The sequence below is a fragment of the Sceloporus undulatus genome, chromosome 3 (genome assembly GCF_019175285.1).
Source record: "Sceloporus undulatus isolate JIND9_A2432 ecotype Alabama chromosome 3, SceUnd_v1.1, whole genome shotgun sequence".
Taxonomy (NCBI): domain Eukaryota; kingdom Metazoa; phylum Chordata; class Lepidosauria; order Squamata; family Phrynosomatidae; genus Sceloporus; species Sceloporus undulatus.
In genome coordinates this window covers 232,996,552-233,018,161 of record NC_056524.1, presented here as the reverse complement: position 1 = coordinate 233,018,161, position 21,610 = coordinate 232,996,552, and the positions used below count along the sequence as shown (strand labels likewise).

Sequence of the window (21,610 nt, the reverse complement as noted above, 5' to 3'; positions counted from 1 at the left end):
ATAATAATAATAATAATAATAATAATAATAATAATAATAATAATAATAATAGCATTTGTATTCCACTTCTCCTTTTTCAGGATCAGGGCTGGTAACAGCAGAAGCAGAATATCCAATTGTAGATCTCTCATGGGCTACTCAAGTTTGGCCCCAGTTTCCTCCTCCTCCTTCAGTTTTCTATCACAAAGAGTTGGCTGGGGTGCAATTTTTGGAGGTCTCATTAATGACTACATGTAATTGCTCATCAGTCTTGCAAAAAAAAAAAATACTTCCAAGGCTGGAGAACTGAATCAAGATATTGATGGAGAGGTGGGGAGGATGATGATGTCAGCTGGAAGAGAGAGGATGACTAGCACCAGAAGGAGTAGCACAGGCAGTTAGGGGAGAGAGAAATGAGATCTGCATGTAAAAAAAGAGTAAAAGCCAGTGATTTCTATCACTAACTCACTCCAATTACAAACCGTTAACTAGTTCAGCTAATCAGTTCTTGAAGCCATTCTTGGGCAGAAAAACATTTTGTGTCAACAGAAAAGTTAATATATTTACAAGGTGAGTTTTCATTTCTAAGGTTATCTAAAAACCAATAAAGGTAAAAGAAATCAAATGGTCTGGATCAGTCTGCCATCTCACATAGTCCATTTTTTGCCCAAAGAACAGTTTTATTAGATGATATGTATCAGGGACACAAAAGCAAAATCTTTTATTTATTTATTTTTAAAATAGCTATTATCTAAACCCTCTAAAGCAAAGGGTGGAAACACAAACCAGGGGAAATTACATTTTCAGAGAATGTCATTAAGGAGGCCTCTATTGTTTGTATGTGTAGCGGTGAACTTTTCTCAGTTTTAATATTCTCTAATGAATATGAAAGAGATTTGGTTTGCTTTGAAATTACTGCATCATTTCATTTTCTGAGTTAAGATTATTCCCACCTCTGCCAAATAAATGTTTGCTGGGTTTGCCATGTATATCAAGTTTATACACATATAAACTTTTCCAGATTTCAGCCCAGATGATTTATATCAAAGCACAGATGTGTATTTTTTTGGCTAGTAATCACAAAACCTATAGATCATGTCTGATCTGCAGATAGCAATAGCAATAGCATGTACATTTCTATATCACTTATTAGTGAACTGGGTACTCTCTAAGTGGTTTACAATGTCTAAGCTAATGCCCCCAACAAGCGTGGTACTCATTTTACTGACCTATGAAAGGATGCAAAGCTAAGTCAACCTTGGAGTCCCTGGGATCGAACTCACAATCTTGTAGCTGCAGTACTGGCATATAGGGCTGCCCTGTTGTACCGGGGCCAGCCGTGTTGCTGCTGGGGAGGGAGCCTTCTGGCGAGCCTGCACTGCCTGCCCAAGCCCCAGTATGCTTTGGGGAGCAGGGGTGCCTGCTGATTGGCTGGCCCATTTTGGGCACAGCCATTGGCTGAAGGGCCAGGAAGGCAGTGCCTCCTCCTTCTCCTGGCATCCCTCTGGGCCCTGGCCTATAAAAGGCCATGTGGCATCCTGCCTGGGTGCCATTCCAGCTCAGCTCTCCCACCCTCCCTCCCTAGGTTTGGGTGTTTCATGTCACAACTTGACATGGGGCAGTAGCATAGATCTGGGGTGTGTGGTTTCCAGGGATGCATAGCACTGGATCGGGTGTCCCTTTGGAACACGGGAGCACTGAGGGCATGCAGTGTGGCCATTGCAGGAGCCACATCGATTCAGCATCTCCCGGTGACTAGGGGCTTAACAGGAACATGCAATAGTCTGGTTGCATGTCTTCAAGATGGCCTTTTCTGTTGCCCCTATGCCATCCTGAAGCTTGGCTGTGACTAAACAAATCGGTTTATCGATCAACCAGGGGTTGGTGGATGTTCCAGATCCAGACCTCATGCTTTGGCCCAGCCCTAGCCCTGTTTGCTTGGTTCAGTAATGTTGTGGCCTTTCTTACAACCTGGTGTCTTGTCTTCCTTGGCGACTTTCCTCCACAGCAATTAACCACTATGCTACCAGGGCTCCCTTGCACTACCAGGGCTGTGAGCTTCCTCCCAAGTCCAAAAATCCAAAATGGACTTGGAATCCCTCCTTCAGAGTTAATATATGCATCATGTATAACATCAGGAAGTGTGTGGTGATTGAGTGAAGTATCTTAATTTCTTCAAAATGTCATAGAACCAGCATGTTTTTTCTTGGGGTAGGGGATGGCAAACACATACTTGACAACATTTTACAGATGAAACCTAGAACGCATGTGGCCAAGCAATAACAAAATGTATTAATGAGAAGAAATAAAACCTAGGAGAGGCTGCAGCAGTTTGCTTTTACCTGAGTCTAGTGAAAAGGACAAGATACCCCCCCCCCCCGAGTTAACTTAATGCAAACTGCTTTTGCATTCTGAACTTACTTTATAGCAACTGAAGTGAGCTGAGGACAAAGGGGGTGGGTGGGTGGAGAAGAGAGAAACTGAAACATTTTGAAAATAGCTGAAAAAGTGGGACAGGAGAGGATTAACTGGGATTGTCCCTACCAAATTGGGACAGTTGGTGGGCATGTATTCACCGCCTTCAATTCCTAGAGTATGTATCAAGAAGATCCAGAGAGTGGTTATCTTTACTTCATCAAGGAAGATAGGCGGAAATGTGTCTTTTGATAAATTTCAGCTCATCTCTTCAAAACAAAATCAAACTGATAAATTGGAGCTGTGGAAATGCCTTATCTACAACTCTATCACTCAAATGAATATATTCTCCCTATTCAATTTGGCACAAGCCTTCTAAGCACATATTAATTCCAAAGCCTGGTAGTTATAATGCTGAGTGACAAACGGCAGACTCTTTTTTAAAGAGGCAAACAAGGCACAATTGCAGGGACTGTAAATGAGGGCAACTCTCAGTGAGTCTTCCCTAAGTAATCCAAAATGTATCAGATAATGATGCATGTATTATTCATTCATCTTCCCCCACCTGTTATTAAATCTAAATAAATCATACATCATCCTAGCAGGATTTTTTTTTTTTTTAAAAAAAAAAAGAGGGTTAAAATGAGGGCTTAGTTTTTCAAAATACATTAATAAAACTAAAGGTATTTCTGTGCTGAACTTGCAGTGAAACAACATTATGCTATCACAAGCTTCAATCTAACACATTGAATGTCATTTGAACCTTACAAACTGTAAAGCCAGTGCATTCGTTCCTGAGTAGTCCCCTGGGAATGGATTTATACAATCATTCAGAACATGGGAAATCACCATATTTCCTAGTTCATGGATTTGGGCATGAGAAAACCAGGCTTGGAAATGCTATGTCCCATGTCAGTATCATGATTCATGATGCCCTCTCTGTCAGACATTGATATACATGTCAGAATCTTTATCTTTTACATTCTACAATACATCAATTCATAGTGGTTTTCTCAGATATAGTACAATTATATGTCTCAGTCCTGCATATTGTATGGACAGAATTTTACTGTCCCCTCCCACATTGAGGGAAAAGGAAATAAAAATGGTTCTTAATTTTCAAGGTGGAACTCAGCATGGTACCATTCATGATGGTTGTTTGGAGGATATGATTCATAGGGTCACCATAAGCTGACAAGCAAGTTAAAGAGATGCACACATATGCGTGCACGCACGCGTGCACACACACACACTATATAATACAGATGCTGACTTTTGATTATTACTGGTCAGATGAAACACATAGTGATTCTGTCAGTACTTGCACTGTTGGGACTTTGAGATAAGGGATTCTTTCGGAGCGGGGATTAATGCTTTATCTAAATATACTTACAGATTCCCATGTTACCCTACTCAGCATCTTACTCAGCAGTCCCCAATCCACCTTCTCCCTTGTCCCCTGATTCCCCAGCTCATTTCGCGTTCATTTAGATCCCTTACCTGGCTAGTAGCAGTGGAACACTATTGATTGTACAGTTGTCCCACCTATTTTGTGAACATGGAATTCACAAATTTAGTTATTCACAAGGTCTCTCTTGACCCCTCCCATGTCTGGAATAGTTGATCCAGGCATCAGAGGGGTCAAGATACAACTCGCATGGCCCCTTCTATCTCCTCGCTGATGCCTGGATTGGGTAATCCAGGCATGGCAAGGGTGGAGAAAAACTTCCGCGGGTCTCTTCTGGACCCCTGCCATGCTTGGATCATCCAATACAGACATGGCAGGGGTGGAGAAAGATCCTCGCAGGTCCCCTCCAGACCCCTGCCATGAGTAGATCAGGTGTTCCAGGCATGGCAGGAGTCCAGAGGGGACCCGCATGGACCCTCTCATGGGAGGAGGGGTTATTCATGATTTTTCCATATTCACAGAGGTACTTCACTCCTAACCCCCGTGAATATGGAGGGACGACTGTAGTGTTATGCCTAGAACACTGGACTGAGACACTACACACTTATAGTCTTATACATTTTAACCGTCATGACTCCATGTTATAGGATCTTATCATTAGTGGTTTTGTGAAACAATTTCAGTTATATGTAACAGAGCTGTAGGTTGCTCCCTGGATGAAGGCTATGGAGCTTTCTTCCAGAGAATCTTAAATACCTCACCTAACTGCAAATCCCAACATTCTGTAAAATGGAGCCACAACAATTAAAATGATATTGAATAGTTACCCACATTGTTATCCCTTAAGTGCCAAGTGAAGGGAAATATTTTTTTAGATCTTTAAAGTATTTAATGTATCTTTTAAATACATGGTTTCAATTATTTTTAAAGTTGTTCTGAGTAGTGATAATTTGTATATCACATTTTGTAAACTTTCCAAGGATGGTATACAAGTCTTTGTGTAAGAGAAGTCAAATCCCACCGAATATAATGTAGTACAGATGGATGAGAGCCACATCTGGATTTGCATCTGAATATGGGTATCATCCATCAACATGCCACTACATTCAAGGGGATGGGCATTAACATGTGCCTACACATTCTTTTGTAGCTGGTTAATTGCATTCAGCTGGATTGGAGAAAGGAGTGTCACATTGGCTGCTTTGGCAATGGATACATGTTCGTTCTCACTGCAAAACATATTTTACCCTTTTCCCAAAAAATTGTAAAAAATATTGACAAAACAAAATACCGGAGCACATTTTACAAGTAGTGAAAAGTCACCCTATATCCCCTATATTTCTCACTAATTTACATATAATGTGCATGAAGCTTAAAATAAAACCTGAATGAGTCATCTGTGACTGATTCTTGGACCCAGTTTTGGAATAGCTGTTTAGATTTGCTACCTCCCAGTCATTCCAACTTCATGCGATTTCCCCCTAGTCTCTTGGTGATACATTTTACCTGCTGCAGCAGCATTTTCGAAACCAACATTACTTTGAAGATGAATTTCAGATCATATGAACCATAATCCCCGCAAAACAAACAAACAATCAACACTGAGTCAAGTCAAAAGATTTCAAGTGTACTTATCTCTTTTGGATTGCTTAGGCCATATGTACACAATATATTTTGAATGGCTATTGTAAGGAAACCATGGCAGCCCTTTTATATATAATACAGTTTGATTATAGTATTGAAGAGCATCTGTGTTCATTAGCAAATTGGCAGGGATTTATATGCCAGCTGCAAATCAAATTTATGATTCCTTAGCATCCAGATGCGCATCACAGTTTAGGTTTAAAATGTCTAAATCCACATCTACAAATATTAACTGTTACTTGTGTTTTGATATGTGTGTGGGGGGGGGGGATGGAGCAATTCGTTATTTAATAAAATGACTTCATTTCCCCAAGAAATGGAAAGAGATAAATTGTCAATATTACTAGGATATAATAAATATATTATAGACTTCATTGTCCAAGCTGAGACATGGGAATGACATGGTGTCCTATTGCCACCTTTCTTCTTTCTCCTAAGAAAACTAACACATTACTATCTGGTATTCACTAGCAGAACAAAGTCAACCAGCCACATACATGTTCACTGGTACACTGCGCATACATACATACATATATATATATATATATATATCCTTTTCAATCATTCCTTGTGCTGAGATTGTAACTCATGGAAAATCTATAACGTTTAATTCATGGTTTAGTAAATGAGTAAAACAACAGAAAAATAAAGAAGTTTGTCTGCACCTGTGTGAAACAGTAGCTGTGTCAAACAACCACATTTTAAAAAAAAGAATAAGAATAATGCCAAGATTACATTTACTATGAAATTATACTCCCTTTACTGATTCCATCTTGCAGTATGGCCTCAAATTGTTTTATTTTATTCATTAAATTAATCAAACAGAAACAAAAGCAAAAATAATAAAAGTACTGCATACCATCTCATAACAGATTTTGTATCCTATCATGGATCACATTATATGTGCATTCTTGTTGCATGTGCTTTTTAAATACGACTGTATTTGCAGTCATGCCCAAAATATGTGTGTATCTGTATGTGTTGCATGCCTTACTTCCCTCTCTTCTTCTTTTCTTTCTTTTTCTCTCTGGCAAAATTTGAACAAACTTGTGTTTGCAGAATGTCTTCACTTGTACATACGTTTGTAAACAGTTACACATGCTGTAACAGCATATATGTGTATATCATTTTCTTCCAAATCACAAAGACAGAAAACAATGCTCGTATTTGACCATGAAGTATATGTTGTTTATTTTTAGCATTCTATGACCTTCCCTACATGTTTAATCTTTCCTATTGCTACCATGGGGAAAAAAAAGCCATATAGTCAGAAATTATCTAGGAACACATTTATAGTTAATTGGCTAGTATGGTGCGTTGGTTTGAGTATTGGACTAGTACTCTGTGAGACCAGAATTCTATTTCCCCTGAGCCATGGAAGCCCACAGGCAGACCTTGAGCAAGTCACACTCTTGCAGCCTCAGGGGAAGGCAATGACGATTTCCTTCTGAACAAATCTTGCCCAGAAAACTGCATGATACATTTGCCTTAAAATGGAAGCACAATTTATCACATAGGCTATGTCTGCACAGGACAAATAAAATGTGCCCCCGCTGTCCTCATGGCAATCAGTCCAGATCATGCAAGGCCCAATCTCTGATTCTGGTGCAAATTGTTCCGATGATGTACCATCCTTAAAACAGATTTTAAAAACTCAGGTTTTACTCCAGAACTTTCCAGAAAATCTAGAGCCCTGCAGAGCAATACCATGCAGTGGTTTACAGAGGCGGGTTACAAACCGCCATAAAGTACGCGCTCTGCGCGTACTAGGGTTAGGAAGGGCCGTATTAGGGTTAGGAAGGTTCTTACCTTCCTGACGGCCCTTCCTCCCAGTACGCGCGGAGCGCGTACTTTTTTGCGGTGCCCATCCACATGGGCGCCGCCATGCTGACGTACTGGACGCTGTGCGTCCAGACGTGTCGCGGTGGAAGTGACGTCGCGAGGGCGCACTCCACCCCTCGCGGCGCCACTTCCGCGTTCAAAAAAAGGAGCGGCATTTTGCTGCTCCTTTTTTGCTGCGCAGGGAAGCCTCGCGGTCTGACAGCTGGGGCTTCCCTGCGCAGCGAATGGCGGCGGTGGGAAAACGGCCCCTTGAGGGCCGTTTGTAACCCGCCAGAATGTCCCACTGTGCAACCCAGTGCTGCCACTGCTGACGTGAGTCATTCCCTCCATGATCAGAATGAGGCACACAGACATGTGGCCAATGTTGGAAACTTCATTTTTAAATAATAAATAATAATAAATAAAAACTTTATTTATATACCACCTTTCCTGTAGATCAAAGCGGTTTACAATACAACAGTTATTTGACACATGTCACAGTACAAGACAGTAAAAATTACATTAATTACAAATCACACTTTCATACAGACTGCATAAAAACCTGAGCCATATACAGACCATTAAACCCATCAGTTATTGGGGGGGGGGGACTTCCTCATCTAAACAGAGTTGGAAGGGAAAGCTGCTTGAAAGAGGTGGGTTTTTAATGCCCTCTTAAAGGCTTCTACTGTGGAACAGAGTCGGATCTTTTCGGGGAGTGCATTCCAGAGGGTGGGGGCTGTCGCCGTATAGACCCTCCGTTGGGTAGCTGCTAGTTTGGGCCTCAAAGGGAGCAACTCATGCCCGTGTTGATGGACGCACGGCAGGACATGCATGTGAACAGCTATCTGGCATCAATCCAGAGTGCCTATGTAATGGGAGATGTTTGGGGCAACTTTCAGGCCATAATACTTTGAGTGGTTCCCACAGTAGTCTGACCTATGTGGTTGTAGCTTTTGCTTATTGGGCTGATGAGCAGGTAAAATGAATGTGCTTATACTGATGTGTCAGAGTCCCTTAGTGCTTATGAAAGTAATAGTGGGAGTATAATCCAATGGTGTATGCATTCCTATTATGTCTTCTAGGCCTATAATATGAATGAAAGGGGGCAGGTTTGTAGTTAACAGGAAGACAAGGGAGAAGGTGAGGATCGAAGTGGATGAAAGCCTTTGTTTCATGTCCTCCATAGCAGACAGATCAACCTTACAGGAAAAGGATGCACACTCTCCCTGCATGACTGCTAGGTTCATCCATTATCCCAGTATGCACAGTGCTTGGTGACAGATATCCCACTTTTATTCTGCAAAATGTTGAAGAGTATGTTTTTACTAGTTAACATGTTTTGGCCCTGATCGAGATAATTTTTTAAAAATAGTGATGGGTAGAGCTAGATGCCAAATGGAAGCTTAGCGTCAGAGCTTTCTCCTTTCCCCCCTCCCCTCCCTGCATGATTTTGCAAGTATACACCTACATTTGAATTGTTACAGATGTGGATTTCTAACAGGACAGCTAAGCTGCATGACGACCTGGTTAAGAGCTATTGAATGATATTCTTATTTCAGTGATAAGACAGACACTAAAACACTGTCAGATTGACCAAAAACATTTAAACTACCTCCTGTCTATCTCTAGTTTAAGACAGCATCATGATTTAGAAATGCAGGAGGCACTTCTTTGTGGAGATATGATGGAGAAGCAGCTGAAAGAAAGTTCAGACTGTGTCTGCACCCATAATCACCTTGCGTATTTGTAAATAAAGCTAAATAGTGCTTTTTAATAGTCTACAATAGTCTCTTTCACACTACAAAATAATAGCACTTTGATACCACTTTAAGTCTGCATTACCAGTGGATACACTCAGTCAAAGAAGTCACAGCCCTGAATTTGGAGCTCCTGAGCAAGACTTGCCCTGCATCCACCATCAACCCCAGGGAGAGAAAGGCAACCCAGCTCCATCAGGGCTTGCCTGAAAGAAGAGCCTTGCCTTGCATCCACCATCATCCCCAGGGAGAGAAAGGCAACCCAGCTCCATCGGGCTTTGCCTGAAAGAAGAAAGCCCTCCCTCCATCCACCATCGAGAGGGAGAGAAGGACAGGCCAGCTCCATCAGGCTTAATCAGAGTAAGAAGAAGGTCCCTCCCTCCAGTCCATCTGCCATGGTCCAGGCCTCAGAGGGAGAGAAGATCTGCTGGACTTTTCCCCTTCCTCACTGCCATTCCCTTCTCCTTTTGTGTCTTGTTTCTTTAGATTGTAATCCTGAGGGCAGGGAAATGTCTAACCATTTGTAAGCCGCTCTGATAGCCTTTTGGCTGAACAGTGGGGTATAAATAACAATAATAATTATTATTATTATTGATAACAGCATGGAGATCTCTCATTCATAGGTCATCATAAATCAAAGTTGACTTGATGGCAATTTACAACCAACATTTTAAGTGGCACTGCTGCATCCTATGGGATCCTAGGATTTGTAGTTCCATGAAGCATTTAGAATCTATGCCAAAGAGCTTTAGTACCACACCAAACTACAGATCCCAGAATTCCATTGGATGCAGGCACTACAGTTAAAGTGCATCAAGATGCTACAATTGTGTAGTGTGCAAGATATCTAAACAATCTGAAGAGCCAATGGGCCAAAGTCACCAAAAATGCACTGAAACAGAGCCAGGCACCAAAATCCAAATTTCTATGGCTTTTGCTGCCCTTCCTCCAACTTAAAATGGTTTCTCTCTCTTGCTCATCATGGGAGATAAATTAGTTACCTAAATTCAAAGTTACTGTATTTTCCCCCTTGAATAAGGGAAATAGTCATGGATCAGTAGATTCTTTGAATCCAAACCTTATCTCTCCATGCCTCTTGGACTAGAGGATCTTTTTCAAGTCTTGGAGAGAGAAATCTGACCTTTCTCCTCATTCTTCATGATGCTGTCCTAGAGAGGAGAGGATTTCACTATAAATCTCCAGATCTCTTCCTGCAAAAGAAACTAAACTCACAATATGCATAACCATATCTACACCTTTGTTCATAATCTTATTTTCTGGGAAACCTATCATTTCTTTGTATGCAAATATTACCCTTACCAGAATTTTTTTTAATGGACTTTACCATAAGACCCATTAGAATGATTAGTGGGCTGTGTCAGTTCCAGCATAATCCCTAAGATCCCAATGTGCAATGAGTAATAATCAAAATGCTACTCTCCTTAATTTCCCTTCAGGGGTCTCTAAATGCTGAAACACTTCTTTGTATGAAAAAAAAATCTTGTTTCTGCCCTCAGTGGTAGGAAGGATTATTATATTCTCACATTTTCAGATGATTTGAGGATTTGCTTAAGCATTTGAAGTTTTAAGTAATTTTAGCATTTCCATTTCTAGATGCAAAGTGAATCTTGGGTGTTATGGAATTTATTTATCTGTCAAGTGACACATATGGTAAGTTGGGGAAAAAAATCATCATATTAAAAATGGGTATATTTACATATTAGAATCTTGCCTTCTACTCAGGAATATGAGAACCAAAAAACTAGTTAAGCAAAAGCAGAACTCATGAAGTTATGCAAAAGCAGGAATCTTTATTCTAGTGTTTAAATGTTGATGAGTGATATCTCTTGTGTACGATATGGTGGTGGTGGAGATTTAGCATTGTTGTTGTGTGTCTTCAAGTCATTTCCAGTTTATGGGAATCTTATCATGGGGTTTTCTTGGCAAGATGTGTTCAGTGAAGGTTTGCCTTTGCATGGGAAAGAGACAGCTTTGGTTGCTTTGGTGGATGAACTGGACAAGGAATTAGAAGAGAGGGAGTGTGTCACTGTCAGTTCTGCTCTCAGCAGCTTTCACAAGGACTTCTAAAATCCATCTTATTGGTAGGAAGAGGCCATATGCACTCACACACATTTAATAGTTCACAATTAAAGCCCTAGGTGACTTTTACTTCCTCCCATGCTGATTTTTTTAAAAAAACAACAACATCAACTTCTTTCTATTCCAAATATGAAGAAATCTGTGAATTTGGGTTTAAAAGTGATTTTAAATCATGTAGCTTTATAAAAACCATTTAATTATTTATTTATTGTTTTGTATTCTTTTTTTTTCTTCCCAAAGAGGTCAAGACAGGACTCTCTATCCCCATTTTATCCTTATAGCAATCTTGTGTAGTAGGTTAGCTTGAGAGACATGGAGTGGTGGCAGGGAGGGATTTGAATCTGGGTGTCCCTACTCTGACATTTCAATGTGGTGTCAGGTCTGGGCATCAAATTCACAGAGTCCAGTACCTTCCATGAAGCTACTCCCTTGCTGATCAGTGACACCTCAATTCAGAAGTAATTCAGCTGAAATTCAGCAGAAAATTGTGCTGTAAGAATTAAGCGGCAAATCATAAAACTGACTTTTCAGCAGCAATCTAGAATACCTCATTTGATGTTTTGCTTGCTTCAAATGTTTCTATCAGTTGTCACTGAAATTTGGTTTAAATGGCTTACAGCCATTTCCTGGTGAAATACCATGACAAACTATTTAAAGCAAGGAAACATGTTTGCTTTAAATGGACTTTTCAAAATTTGCTGATGAATTTGAGCAGTGAAGTTTTGGAGGTGTCTTGGGGGAGGGGGCACAACTTACCTACACATACTATTCATTACATAACACCCTTTTAGTACCCTTTAAGGGCTTTGCAGTTGGGATGTGGCACAGGACAGCAAAATATCAGAGAAGGGAAGGCTTCTTGAAGCTTGAAGAGTCAGCAGTTAGGGTGCTAAAAATGTGAGATAAGTTATCATCTGGGAGGTATCAGCACAGGGCAGAATGAGATCTGCCAGCTGTAAGTGCCTATATCAGCTGTTGGAATATAACATCAGGATAGGTGAAGAGAGCTTTGGAAACATATGGTATCTCATTAAGAGGGAAATGTATGAATCATCTTATGGTTGGGACCATCCCATATCCATTCTGGGACTTCCTAATGGTTTGACTCTAGTCCAACTGTAAATATCAGTATTAATATCTTGTTGTTGGTGTTGGTGTTTTTAAAAAAGAAATGCTTGGCTGTTGCCAGACCACATATTTCATTAGCACTGGTTCTGCGTTTCCCTATTAACAAATTACATTTTCAGTAATATTTCTTGCCATCTGTCCTTCTTCACTGTATCTTCACTTCCCTCTAATTTTTCCTAAATGTTGTAAAAGATCTCACAAAAAAGCCTTGTCCTTTTTACATGCATCATTTCAAATTCAGATTTGCTTGTATCCCACACATGCACAAAAAGCTGGTGTTATTTTGTATTATTGCTGTAATATTTTATGCCAAACACACACATACACACAGACAAATGAACTGTGGAAATGATAATTTTACATAATGGACTGCAAGCTGCCAAGCTCCTGTACAGAGATGAAGCAAATGTTTTCACTGACTCACTCTCACAGCTTGATTCACCCCCTTCATTAGCACAACAATAAATTCACTCATTTCCATGGTGCTTCCCCTAAAACCTTATTAATGTAATTTCCAGAATTCTTGCTTGTCACATAGAAGACCAGGGTTTCATTCTTCAAGGAGGAAATCTCCTTTGATGGCAAAGAACTCTTGTTAAGTAGAAGAGCATTTCTTTTTTCAATCTCTGGCATATTCAGCTAAGATAGCAGATGATGTCCTTGTCCTTTGCATGAGCCCACATAACTAAAGATATTTTGCTGCCTGAGGCAAGGGTAAAATGACTCCTTTTTTATTTCCCATGGAGAAACTAAGCAGAGTAATAATTTAATCTTGCTTCAACAATGCCACTGAGACAGTGTCCTCCACCACACTGAAGGAAAGCAAATTAGTCTAGGTGCTACAGAAGAGTCTGTGAGGACTCACATCTATATCCCTTTGCCCTCCTATACCATATGTTGTCTGAGGCAGTCACCTAACTGCCTAATGTTAGGGCTCAACCTGGCTTGCAACTCAATAAAACTGCTGCTACATACGCTTCAACTTTCCCAATTTCACAGGGACAGTTCCAGTTAATTCTCTCTCAGACTATTATTTCAGCTGCTTTTAAAATGTCCCAGTTTCTCTTTCCCACTTCCCCTCTTTGTCCACAATTTATTTCAACTGCTGCAAACTAAGCTTGAAGTAAGCCAACTTGAGTCCCTGTACCAGGAGGAAGGCGGGATGATGATGATGATGATGGAGTAAAGAATATAAAAGTGTATTTAATTAACTCACTGTGTAAAGAGAGGAGAAGGGGAGGCAGCGGCAGAATCTTGCCCTTCCCATTAGGGTCAGGTAAAAGCAAACTACTGCAACCACTAGCTTGTGTGTTTGTTATTGTTATTGTGTCCCTTGATGTTGTCTCTGTCTTATGGTGACCCTAACATGATCCTATCATGGAGTTTTCTTGGCAATATTTGTTAAGAGGAAATTTGCCATTGCCTTCCCTTGAGGCTGAGAGTGCGACTTGCTCAAGGTCACCCAGTTGGTTTCATGGCCGAGCTGGGAAGTGAACCCTGATCTCCAGAGTCATAGTCCAACACTCAAACCACTACACCATGCTTTGTGTGCTTCCTCGTTTATAACTGTTGTCATCTTGACTTCACTCTGATGGTGCTTGGCCACATGTCTTGGTTTGGATCAATGAAACATGCTGCTAGTCAGAGTAGACAACATTGATCTTTATCAACAGTGTGGCCTTCAATAATGCAGCTGTTTATGTTCAACCTCCTCTCCATTCCACAGCCTCATATAAAGAAAGTAATTCTCTTACATAGTTGTAAATGATTGGAGGGGAAAAGTTTAAAGGAGTAGGGATGCTATAGATTCCTCACAATGTAATTGCATCTGTACTTTAGCTCATGTCTTTCTGCAAATCATGCCATAAATGAACAATGATCAGGTATGTTTGGCCCAGGGTATTCTCTACAGTATTGTTCTGTCCCAAAGGCATAATTTATTGCTGCTCACTTACATAAACTCTAGGACAAGAAAATAAACCTTTCTCAAATAAAAAGCATCTCAGCTGTACAAGCTTCCAGATACCTTAAACTCACTCATAAAGTGATTTTATAGGCCCTTGAGGGGAAAGTGTATCATGCTCACTTACTTCACTAACCTAGTAAAGGCTTAGAATATAATTCCTGGCTGTGCTTTATTCATTTTCCCAGGGATCTGAATTGAAAACATTTCTGACATGTGGAAGACAAAGCAGTGGCAACATAATATAAAATCAAGAAGGACTAAAGTCAATCTAGCAGCTTTGTGTCTGTTAATGCTTGTCCCTTTCCATGAAAATTACACTATTTTCCCTTAACCTATCCAGCAGACCAAAGAACCTTGCTGAATTAGCAAGCATGTGTGGTGAAACTGTAGGACTTGCATCTTCTCTACCTGGCAAAACATAATTTTAGAAATACAGATGTCCAGCCATTATGGTTGCTTTAAATTATCCCTGTAAATGTACCGTGCAGTAAATGTTTTAGAATCAGAAGAAAGCCATCATGAAGAAAGGATAGCTCAGTGATGATAACTCATTGGAGGAGAACGATTTCACCATGGACTCATGAATCCCATTTTTAGGTCTTGATATTTCCAGTTAGAAATAGCAAGGTTGGAAAAGACCGCTACCTGAGTAAGTATAGGCCATTTGGGATGGTCATTCCCCATGAGTTTGGAAATACATTTATATTAGAGATGGTTTCCATTTTTGGATGCAAGAGCAAAAGATTTCCTATGCTGGGTGAGATAACAAGAGTTTTTATGCCTTTTTTTAAAAATGATTGTCAGGATTTTTAGAATTTTTGTGAAAAATTCATGAAAAAACTGTTTTTGGGCAAGAGATAGCAAATTCTATATAAAACGTTTCTTAGTGTGAAACAACTTGCAACAGTTGGCCATTTTATTAAATGATGTGTCAAGGCATACTTTCCCATAGGGAATAAGAAAAACTGCAAAAATGTTTTGCATCCACAATACACAGAGAGAGAGAGAGAGATTGCCATTTGTAATTACATAATGTAGCATATTAATTTGTCAAGATCACACTGCCCAGCCGTATTACAAATGAAGTATTATTTCCATGCAAATGTTGTTGTCAGCCTTGGAATATTTGATGAGGTTCAATGCATACACAGGCAGCAGACCAAAGGCCCAAAACTAGTCTTTATTCTAGATTGGGATGGGCGATTTCATAGAGGCCAGGGCCCAACTTCTCTACCTCGCCCCACCCCACTGGCTGCACCTTGCCACTTCCCATTTTATAGTAGAATCATCCCACTGTATTCCACTGTAAACAGGGGATCCAGGACCACATGGAGCTCACTTACTCCATTTGTGTTATAGAAGTCTGTCCGTGTGTTTATGTGCCTTCAGGTTTCCTGTTAACTTATGGAGAACCAATGAATTCCACAGAGTTTTTTAGACAAGGAAGACTCGGGGGTGGTTTAGCCAGTTCCTTCCTCTGAAATATAGTCAAAAGTATATATAAAAATGCTTAAATTTTAGCCCCTGCCCTTACTGAAACTGTCTTTAACTGTTGTGAAATCGCTGTTTCCTTATTGCTTAAAATATTTTGTCAGAGCTCGGAATATCATTATTGAAACAGTAATTTACTACTTATTGCACAATATAACACAATAATGTTACTCTTTTTAAAGAGTAACGTATAATTAAAGTGTTTCTTTTGCTAATCATTGTAGGATTTTAAAACTATTTTACATCATTTTTGAACACCTAGAAATACAAAATGGCTAAGAAAACCTTCAAAGGACCCTTAAAAAGACATCTCTTAGGAGTAACTAGTAAATGTAGCTTGTAACACTGAATAACTAATGACATTATAATATTGTTTTTAAAAGACAAATCTATTCTTGCTTCAAAAGTAACATCGTACTAGTAGCACTATTACTTGTACTTGTAATGCTAAATCTCAACTCCTTGGTGCCCAACACAATGTCTGATTCTTTCAAATCATCCTGGAGGAAGGCAGTTGAGTGGAAAATCACCTCAGTAGATTTATTTCCCTCCCATGGACCTACTATATATACTCACATATAAGTCTATATATTTTAGTTAAAATTGACCCCAAAAACTTGGGTTGACTTATCGATGGGTAAATGTAAGTAAAGTAGTTTAACTCTTATTAAAAAAAAAAAAAAGAGGAGCCATCCCCTTCTCTGAGCAGAGTGGCAAAAAGTAAGAGCTTAGTCCATCCTGGGAACAACTAAAAGAAGCACCAATCCCTCTTCTCTCTCAACCACAGCGCCACTTCTGACCTTTTTGAATCCCTGGGTAAGAAAATGGCAGTGTTGGCATCTCTGGCACTTCCCTTAAAAAGAGTGCTGAGAGGAATTGGGCTTTGAAGGATTTGAAAAAGATGCTGGTGAAACATCAGGAATAAACTCTTCTAGAACATGGCCACATAGCCCCAAAAAACCCACAAAAAACTATCCCATAGACTTTTCCAGTGCAATTTTCATGAGGGAGGCAGGGAAGATTTATTATACCTGTCATGCAGTGTTTCCCTGGGTGCTCCTTGACTCACTTGTGGCTATCCTGATCCAGGGCTCCGATTAATTCCTTACACTGCAAAATGGCAACATTTTTAAATCTTGCTATATTAACCAGACTATCCTTGTCAATGTAATGTTACTATATTTAATATAATTTATTTTTATAACTACTGATTAGATTATATTGTATATATTATGTTGCACCTAGCATTAGAACAGTAAGAGCTGTTCGACAGTGAAACACACTTGCTCAGAGTGTGGTGGAGTTTCCCTCTTTGGAGATCTTTAGACAGAGGCTGGATGCCTATCTGTCAGGGTTGCTTTGATTGTGATGTCCTGCATGGCAGGGGTTGGACTGGATGGCCCTTGTGGTCTCTTCCAACTCTCTGGTGTTTATCAGACGAGCTCTTAAAGAGGTACTATTCCAGTGTGACTCCTCTAGCTGCCTCCTGTTGCATGCTGGGATTGGTAGTTTTAAGGAGGGGTATTTAGAATTCTCAGGCAGAGAAGTTCAGCTCCTTAAAACTGCCAATCCCAGCATGCAACAGGAGGCTGCTAGAGGAGTCACACTGGAATAGTACCTCTTTAAGAGCATAGTGTGATAAACATCTCTGATTCTATGATAACTTCCTGATTCTTGCTTCTTGAGGACAGAGGTGAACAATGTTATCAGAGACCACATTTCAGACCTATGACCCTCCAAAATGCAGCCCCTCCACCAAAAATGGATGGAAGTATAATTTTAGTTTGAAAAACAGGTGTTTTTTTTTAATGCTAAACAATGAAAGGGGGCCCTCTGGCCTAATTTGAAGGTGAGCTACTGATCTTGTCAGTTTCCATGAGAGGCAGTTCACACATTGTAAACTACAGAGCCAATTCACTTTATTGTTTGGGTAGTGTTTCTTCTCTAAAGAACAATTCCTTTGTTATTGCTTGCAAACTGTTTTAAGTATTCTAGGTATTGTTCCCCCATTCTTCACATCAAAAACCCTCTCTTGTTGTTGACTGTATTTTGGATTCATTTTGTGGTCAGTCTTGGATTTGACCATGACATGTGTATTATTGTGAGCACCGAGTAGGTGAAACTGGACTACAATTCTTCTCAGCAGACAATGCAGTCATATGCATACATGTAATAGCATCAATATACATACACCAACATTATGAATCAGGAGAGAGCTCTTGGGAAATAATGAGCTTTTTCTAAATATTTATTGTGTTGGAGCAAGGGGGAGGGCTTAAACCCTAATGTTAGTCCTGATTAGAGTAAAGCCATTGAATTAACAGGATTTACCTATGTGTTGACTATCCAACAATTGATTAAATGGATCTCCTCTAACTGGGACTAACAAACAGGATTCTTATGAACTGCTCATTACACTATAGACTGACAAGAATTTACCCATCACTGTTATAATTTAGTGAGGTACTGTTTATATGTAATATCATTTGATTTGCTACTGGTGCTGATTTCCTCTAAGATTCATTGTGTCTGAAAGCTTTTAGAATTGTTTCATAAACAATTAAATCTGTGAAACTGCAAATGAAATATACAAAATGCAAATGTTGTTGGTTGCCTTTCAATTTTAGGACTACCTCATGTTTAATTCATGACAAGGAATGATATGGCCATCTGTGTAAATTTGCATAACATTTCAATTTTAGCAAAGAAAACAAAAGCAAAAAGAAAAGGAGAAAGCATTAATTGAAACACTTACTTTCTGCAGGCTCTTTAGATCTTCTCCCACTGGAGGATTTCCTCAGTAAACTTCGTCCTGAGGTAAAAAGGCTGGTTAATTCCTCTAGGGGACTAGTAGGTGTTCTGGATCGTGAACTACTCTGTGTTGATGACCCGTAGGTATTGACAGAGGCATTTACCATTTTCCCTCCTTCTTGTAATATGTTTCTGGCTGTTGAATGAGGCACTGATGGAGAACTTCTTGAGAGACTTCCTGAATGTACAGAATCATAAGGAGGAGGTCTTTTGAGACTTAAGGGAGTAAGTGACCGACCCATATTCACAGGAGAGGGGGAGGCAGAGTGACTTTTAGGATACCCATGTGGAGACTGTGTTCTGTATAAGGTAGAAGGATGAGGAGGTGAAGAGGAGTGCCCTGGAGTACTAGTTCCATGAGATGTCTGGTCTTTCTCCAGTTTTTGATGACTTGGCGTGTGAGGTGGCAGTGAAGATGGAGAAGCTCCAGCTTGCTGTTTGATATAAGACACATTTTCTAACACAGGAAGCTTGGTGACTTCCAGTGGTGTTAAAGGAGATTCATCAGAATTTGGGGAGCACTGCACTGGTGCAGGTGGAAATACCAGGAGTGGAGGTCTGTGGGAAAGTAAATTTGGAAATGGTGGGGGTATGTCACAAAGCACACCTTTGGGTGTAGATGGCACTGAGGACTTGGTGAAATCAAGGTCAGGCACTGTGGGAGTAGCACACTGAGAGGAACAGCTGTGATGGTCATACTCACACGGACACTTTGAATCCTGGCCACCATCATCAAAGATGGGGTATTTCATTTCTTCATAAACTGCCTCACTTTGGTCCTCCTCATCTTTTTTGAAGTCTCTAAGTATATTTCCAACCATTTCAATATAAACTGGTTCTTCATCCTCTGTATCAGGAGCAGGACTGCTGACCTGTGATAAGGAGGCATCCCTACTTAGCGTTGACTTTGTGGGGCCATGTTTTTTGATGTATGTCTCATCAAAAGATGCACTCAGCTGAGTGTTGGGATTCCGTTTTGGCTTAGGAGGTGGAACCTTCTTTGAATATTCATCACTGTGAGGCCTTGCTTTGGCTGACACTGTGGAAGAAGCAAAATATACATTGATGAGACATTTGAAAATATTGTCTTAATGCTGACATCTGCCTATTTTTTATAATAGTTTTTATCATCATTGTTACAAAACAATACTGTATAGTTGAAAGCATGCTTTTTCTAAAATACTGCTCAAATAACAGATCATAATTTCACTATGAGCTGAGTAGTACTCACAGTCTCCAAGAATTATGTTGCCTCATTAGGGCAGTACTGGTTCAGCCAAAAGGCCTTTCTACTAGTCCAGCCATCTGTTTTCACAATTGTAATCCCATATTGTACATGAGTTCAGTAGTATCCTCCTACTCATGTTGTCCAGCAGTTGCTATTGAAAGGCATATTGCTTCTGACACTGCAGGTATTTATTATATAGTCAACATGACACAGCCATTGTACTGCATCCTCCATGAACGTATGTAATCCCCCTTTAAATGTTGCCAAAAATGAGAGTGATCAATACTTCCAGAGGTTTAAAAAATCCATCACAATAGGTGTGCACTGTATGAATTGCTTCTTTTTATCAAGACCAAATGATGCCATCTGCTCATGAGCAGATCTAATCTTTAACATTTGAAGGCTGTGATGATGGAAGTCTAGAAGGCTTAGAAAATTCCACGATCTTAGACCTTCTATGATGTCCTGCCCCTTTTCGTTTGTTCACACATTTCTATCAATATGTATAAGAGGCATATACATAATCACCTGCTATATCAGCATGTATCCTGTCCTGAAAGTACAAGTGCTTTATTAAAATTGTGAACAGCTCTAAAATTGATATACAGGCTTTTGATATTTAGGCTATGATTTAACCGAAGGGTTAAAGAGTTCATTTTGTGTATTTTCGTTAAAGAAAACATGAACCACACCTCCCATATTTTCAAGCAGATTATATTGCATGTGGACTGGCCTTATCATTAGACACAGTGTGGTAGCTACCTCAGGCAGCAGATTATGGGTGCCATGAAAACACAGAAAATTGTGTTATATTTACACTATTATTGTTGCATTTTTAATTAGAGGGAGAGCAGAATCTTAGAGATTTTCTGCTCCTGTGCCAAAATGAACCTGGAAAAAGCTGGGCTCCTTGCAGCTTGTACTGTGTGACTGTTCAACAAATACAAAATAAAATAAATGTAAACAAACTCTGAACATTTTCATTTGCTTACATGTATTATACTATTTTGATAATGCTGAATTAGAATAAATAAAGTTATGTCTGAAGATGTTTTAACCGATCCTGTCATCTAGCACTTGCTGATTTCTGTGTGAGATCCTCTTTTCACTTATGATTTTATCCATATTTCACTATGAAGTTTGCACTTAACAAGGTTTTCATTTATATAGGTAATTTCTGCCAGTGCTTCAAAATACATACATACATACATACATACATACATACATATATATCCAAGGGTTTTATAATATTGCACTTCACAGGCAATGCTTGAAGACTTAAAGGATCCTTTCTATATCTCCAGTGTCAAATACCTTGTCAAAAACAGTAGTGTCACATCTTTTGTCTGGTTGTCTGGATTACCCTGTTTTGCTAATCTGTCTGAAACTGCTCTGGAGTGATACCCATGTAACCTCACAGCATGTGTCTGTCATTACTCATTTGATGTAGGAATTAATTGAACTTGGTTATTATGGAATGTCCTGCCTGTGAGTTTTTTAAAAAAATATTATCACTGTTTCAGATGTTTCTCAAGGGTTGCCGGCTTACCATCTGTCCTGCCATACTGACTTGGAACTGATTCACACAACTCAAGTTGACAGGGTAAGCAAGTGTTTAAATACACCTTATCATACATAGACAGGTGAGCTGAGCAACAAAGGGACTATTTCGGCACACATCAGGTTCATGGCAAGAACTTACAGATAGCTTCTTAATTTGAGGGACAAGGAGATGAAGCTTCTAAAGCATTTTGTACATAAAAGAGTCATAGTGCTTACTTGTGAGATGTTGATGACAGATAAAGTGCAGGGCCAGCCCCATAGTTAGAGTGAAGCAACTTCCTCAGGGGAGAAGTTCT

General features: G+C 39.7%; 1 protein-coding gene across 2 annotated transcripts in view; it reads right to left on the bottom strand.

The window, feature by feature from the left end:
• The window catches only part of NYAP2 (neuronal tyrosine-phosphorylated phosphoinositide-3-kinase adaptor 2), a 226,044-nt gene that overhangs the window by 57,058 nt on the left and 147,376 nt on the right, over nt 1-21,610 (bottom strand). For both annotated transcript variants that reach the window (XM_042461081.1, XM_042461082.1), the window contains exon 4: nt 18,468-19,562. In XM_042461081.1, the coding sequence (XP_042317015.1) occupies nt 18,468-19,562 (1,095 nt within the window). The remainder of the gene's footprint in view (nt 1-18,467; nt 19,563-21,610) is intronic.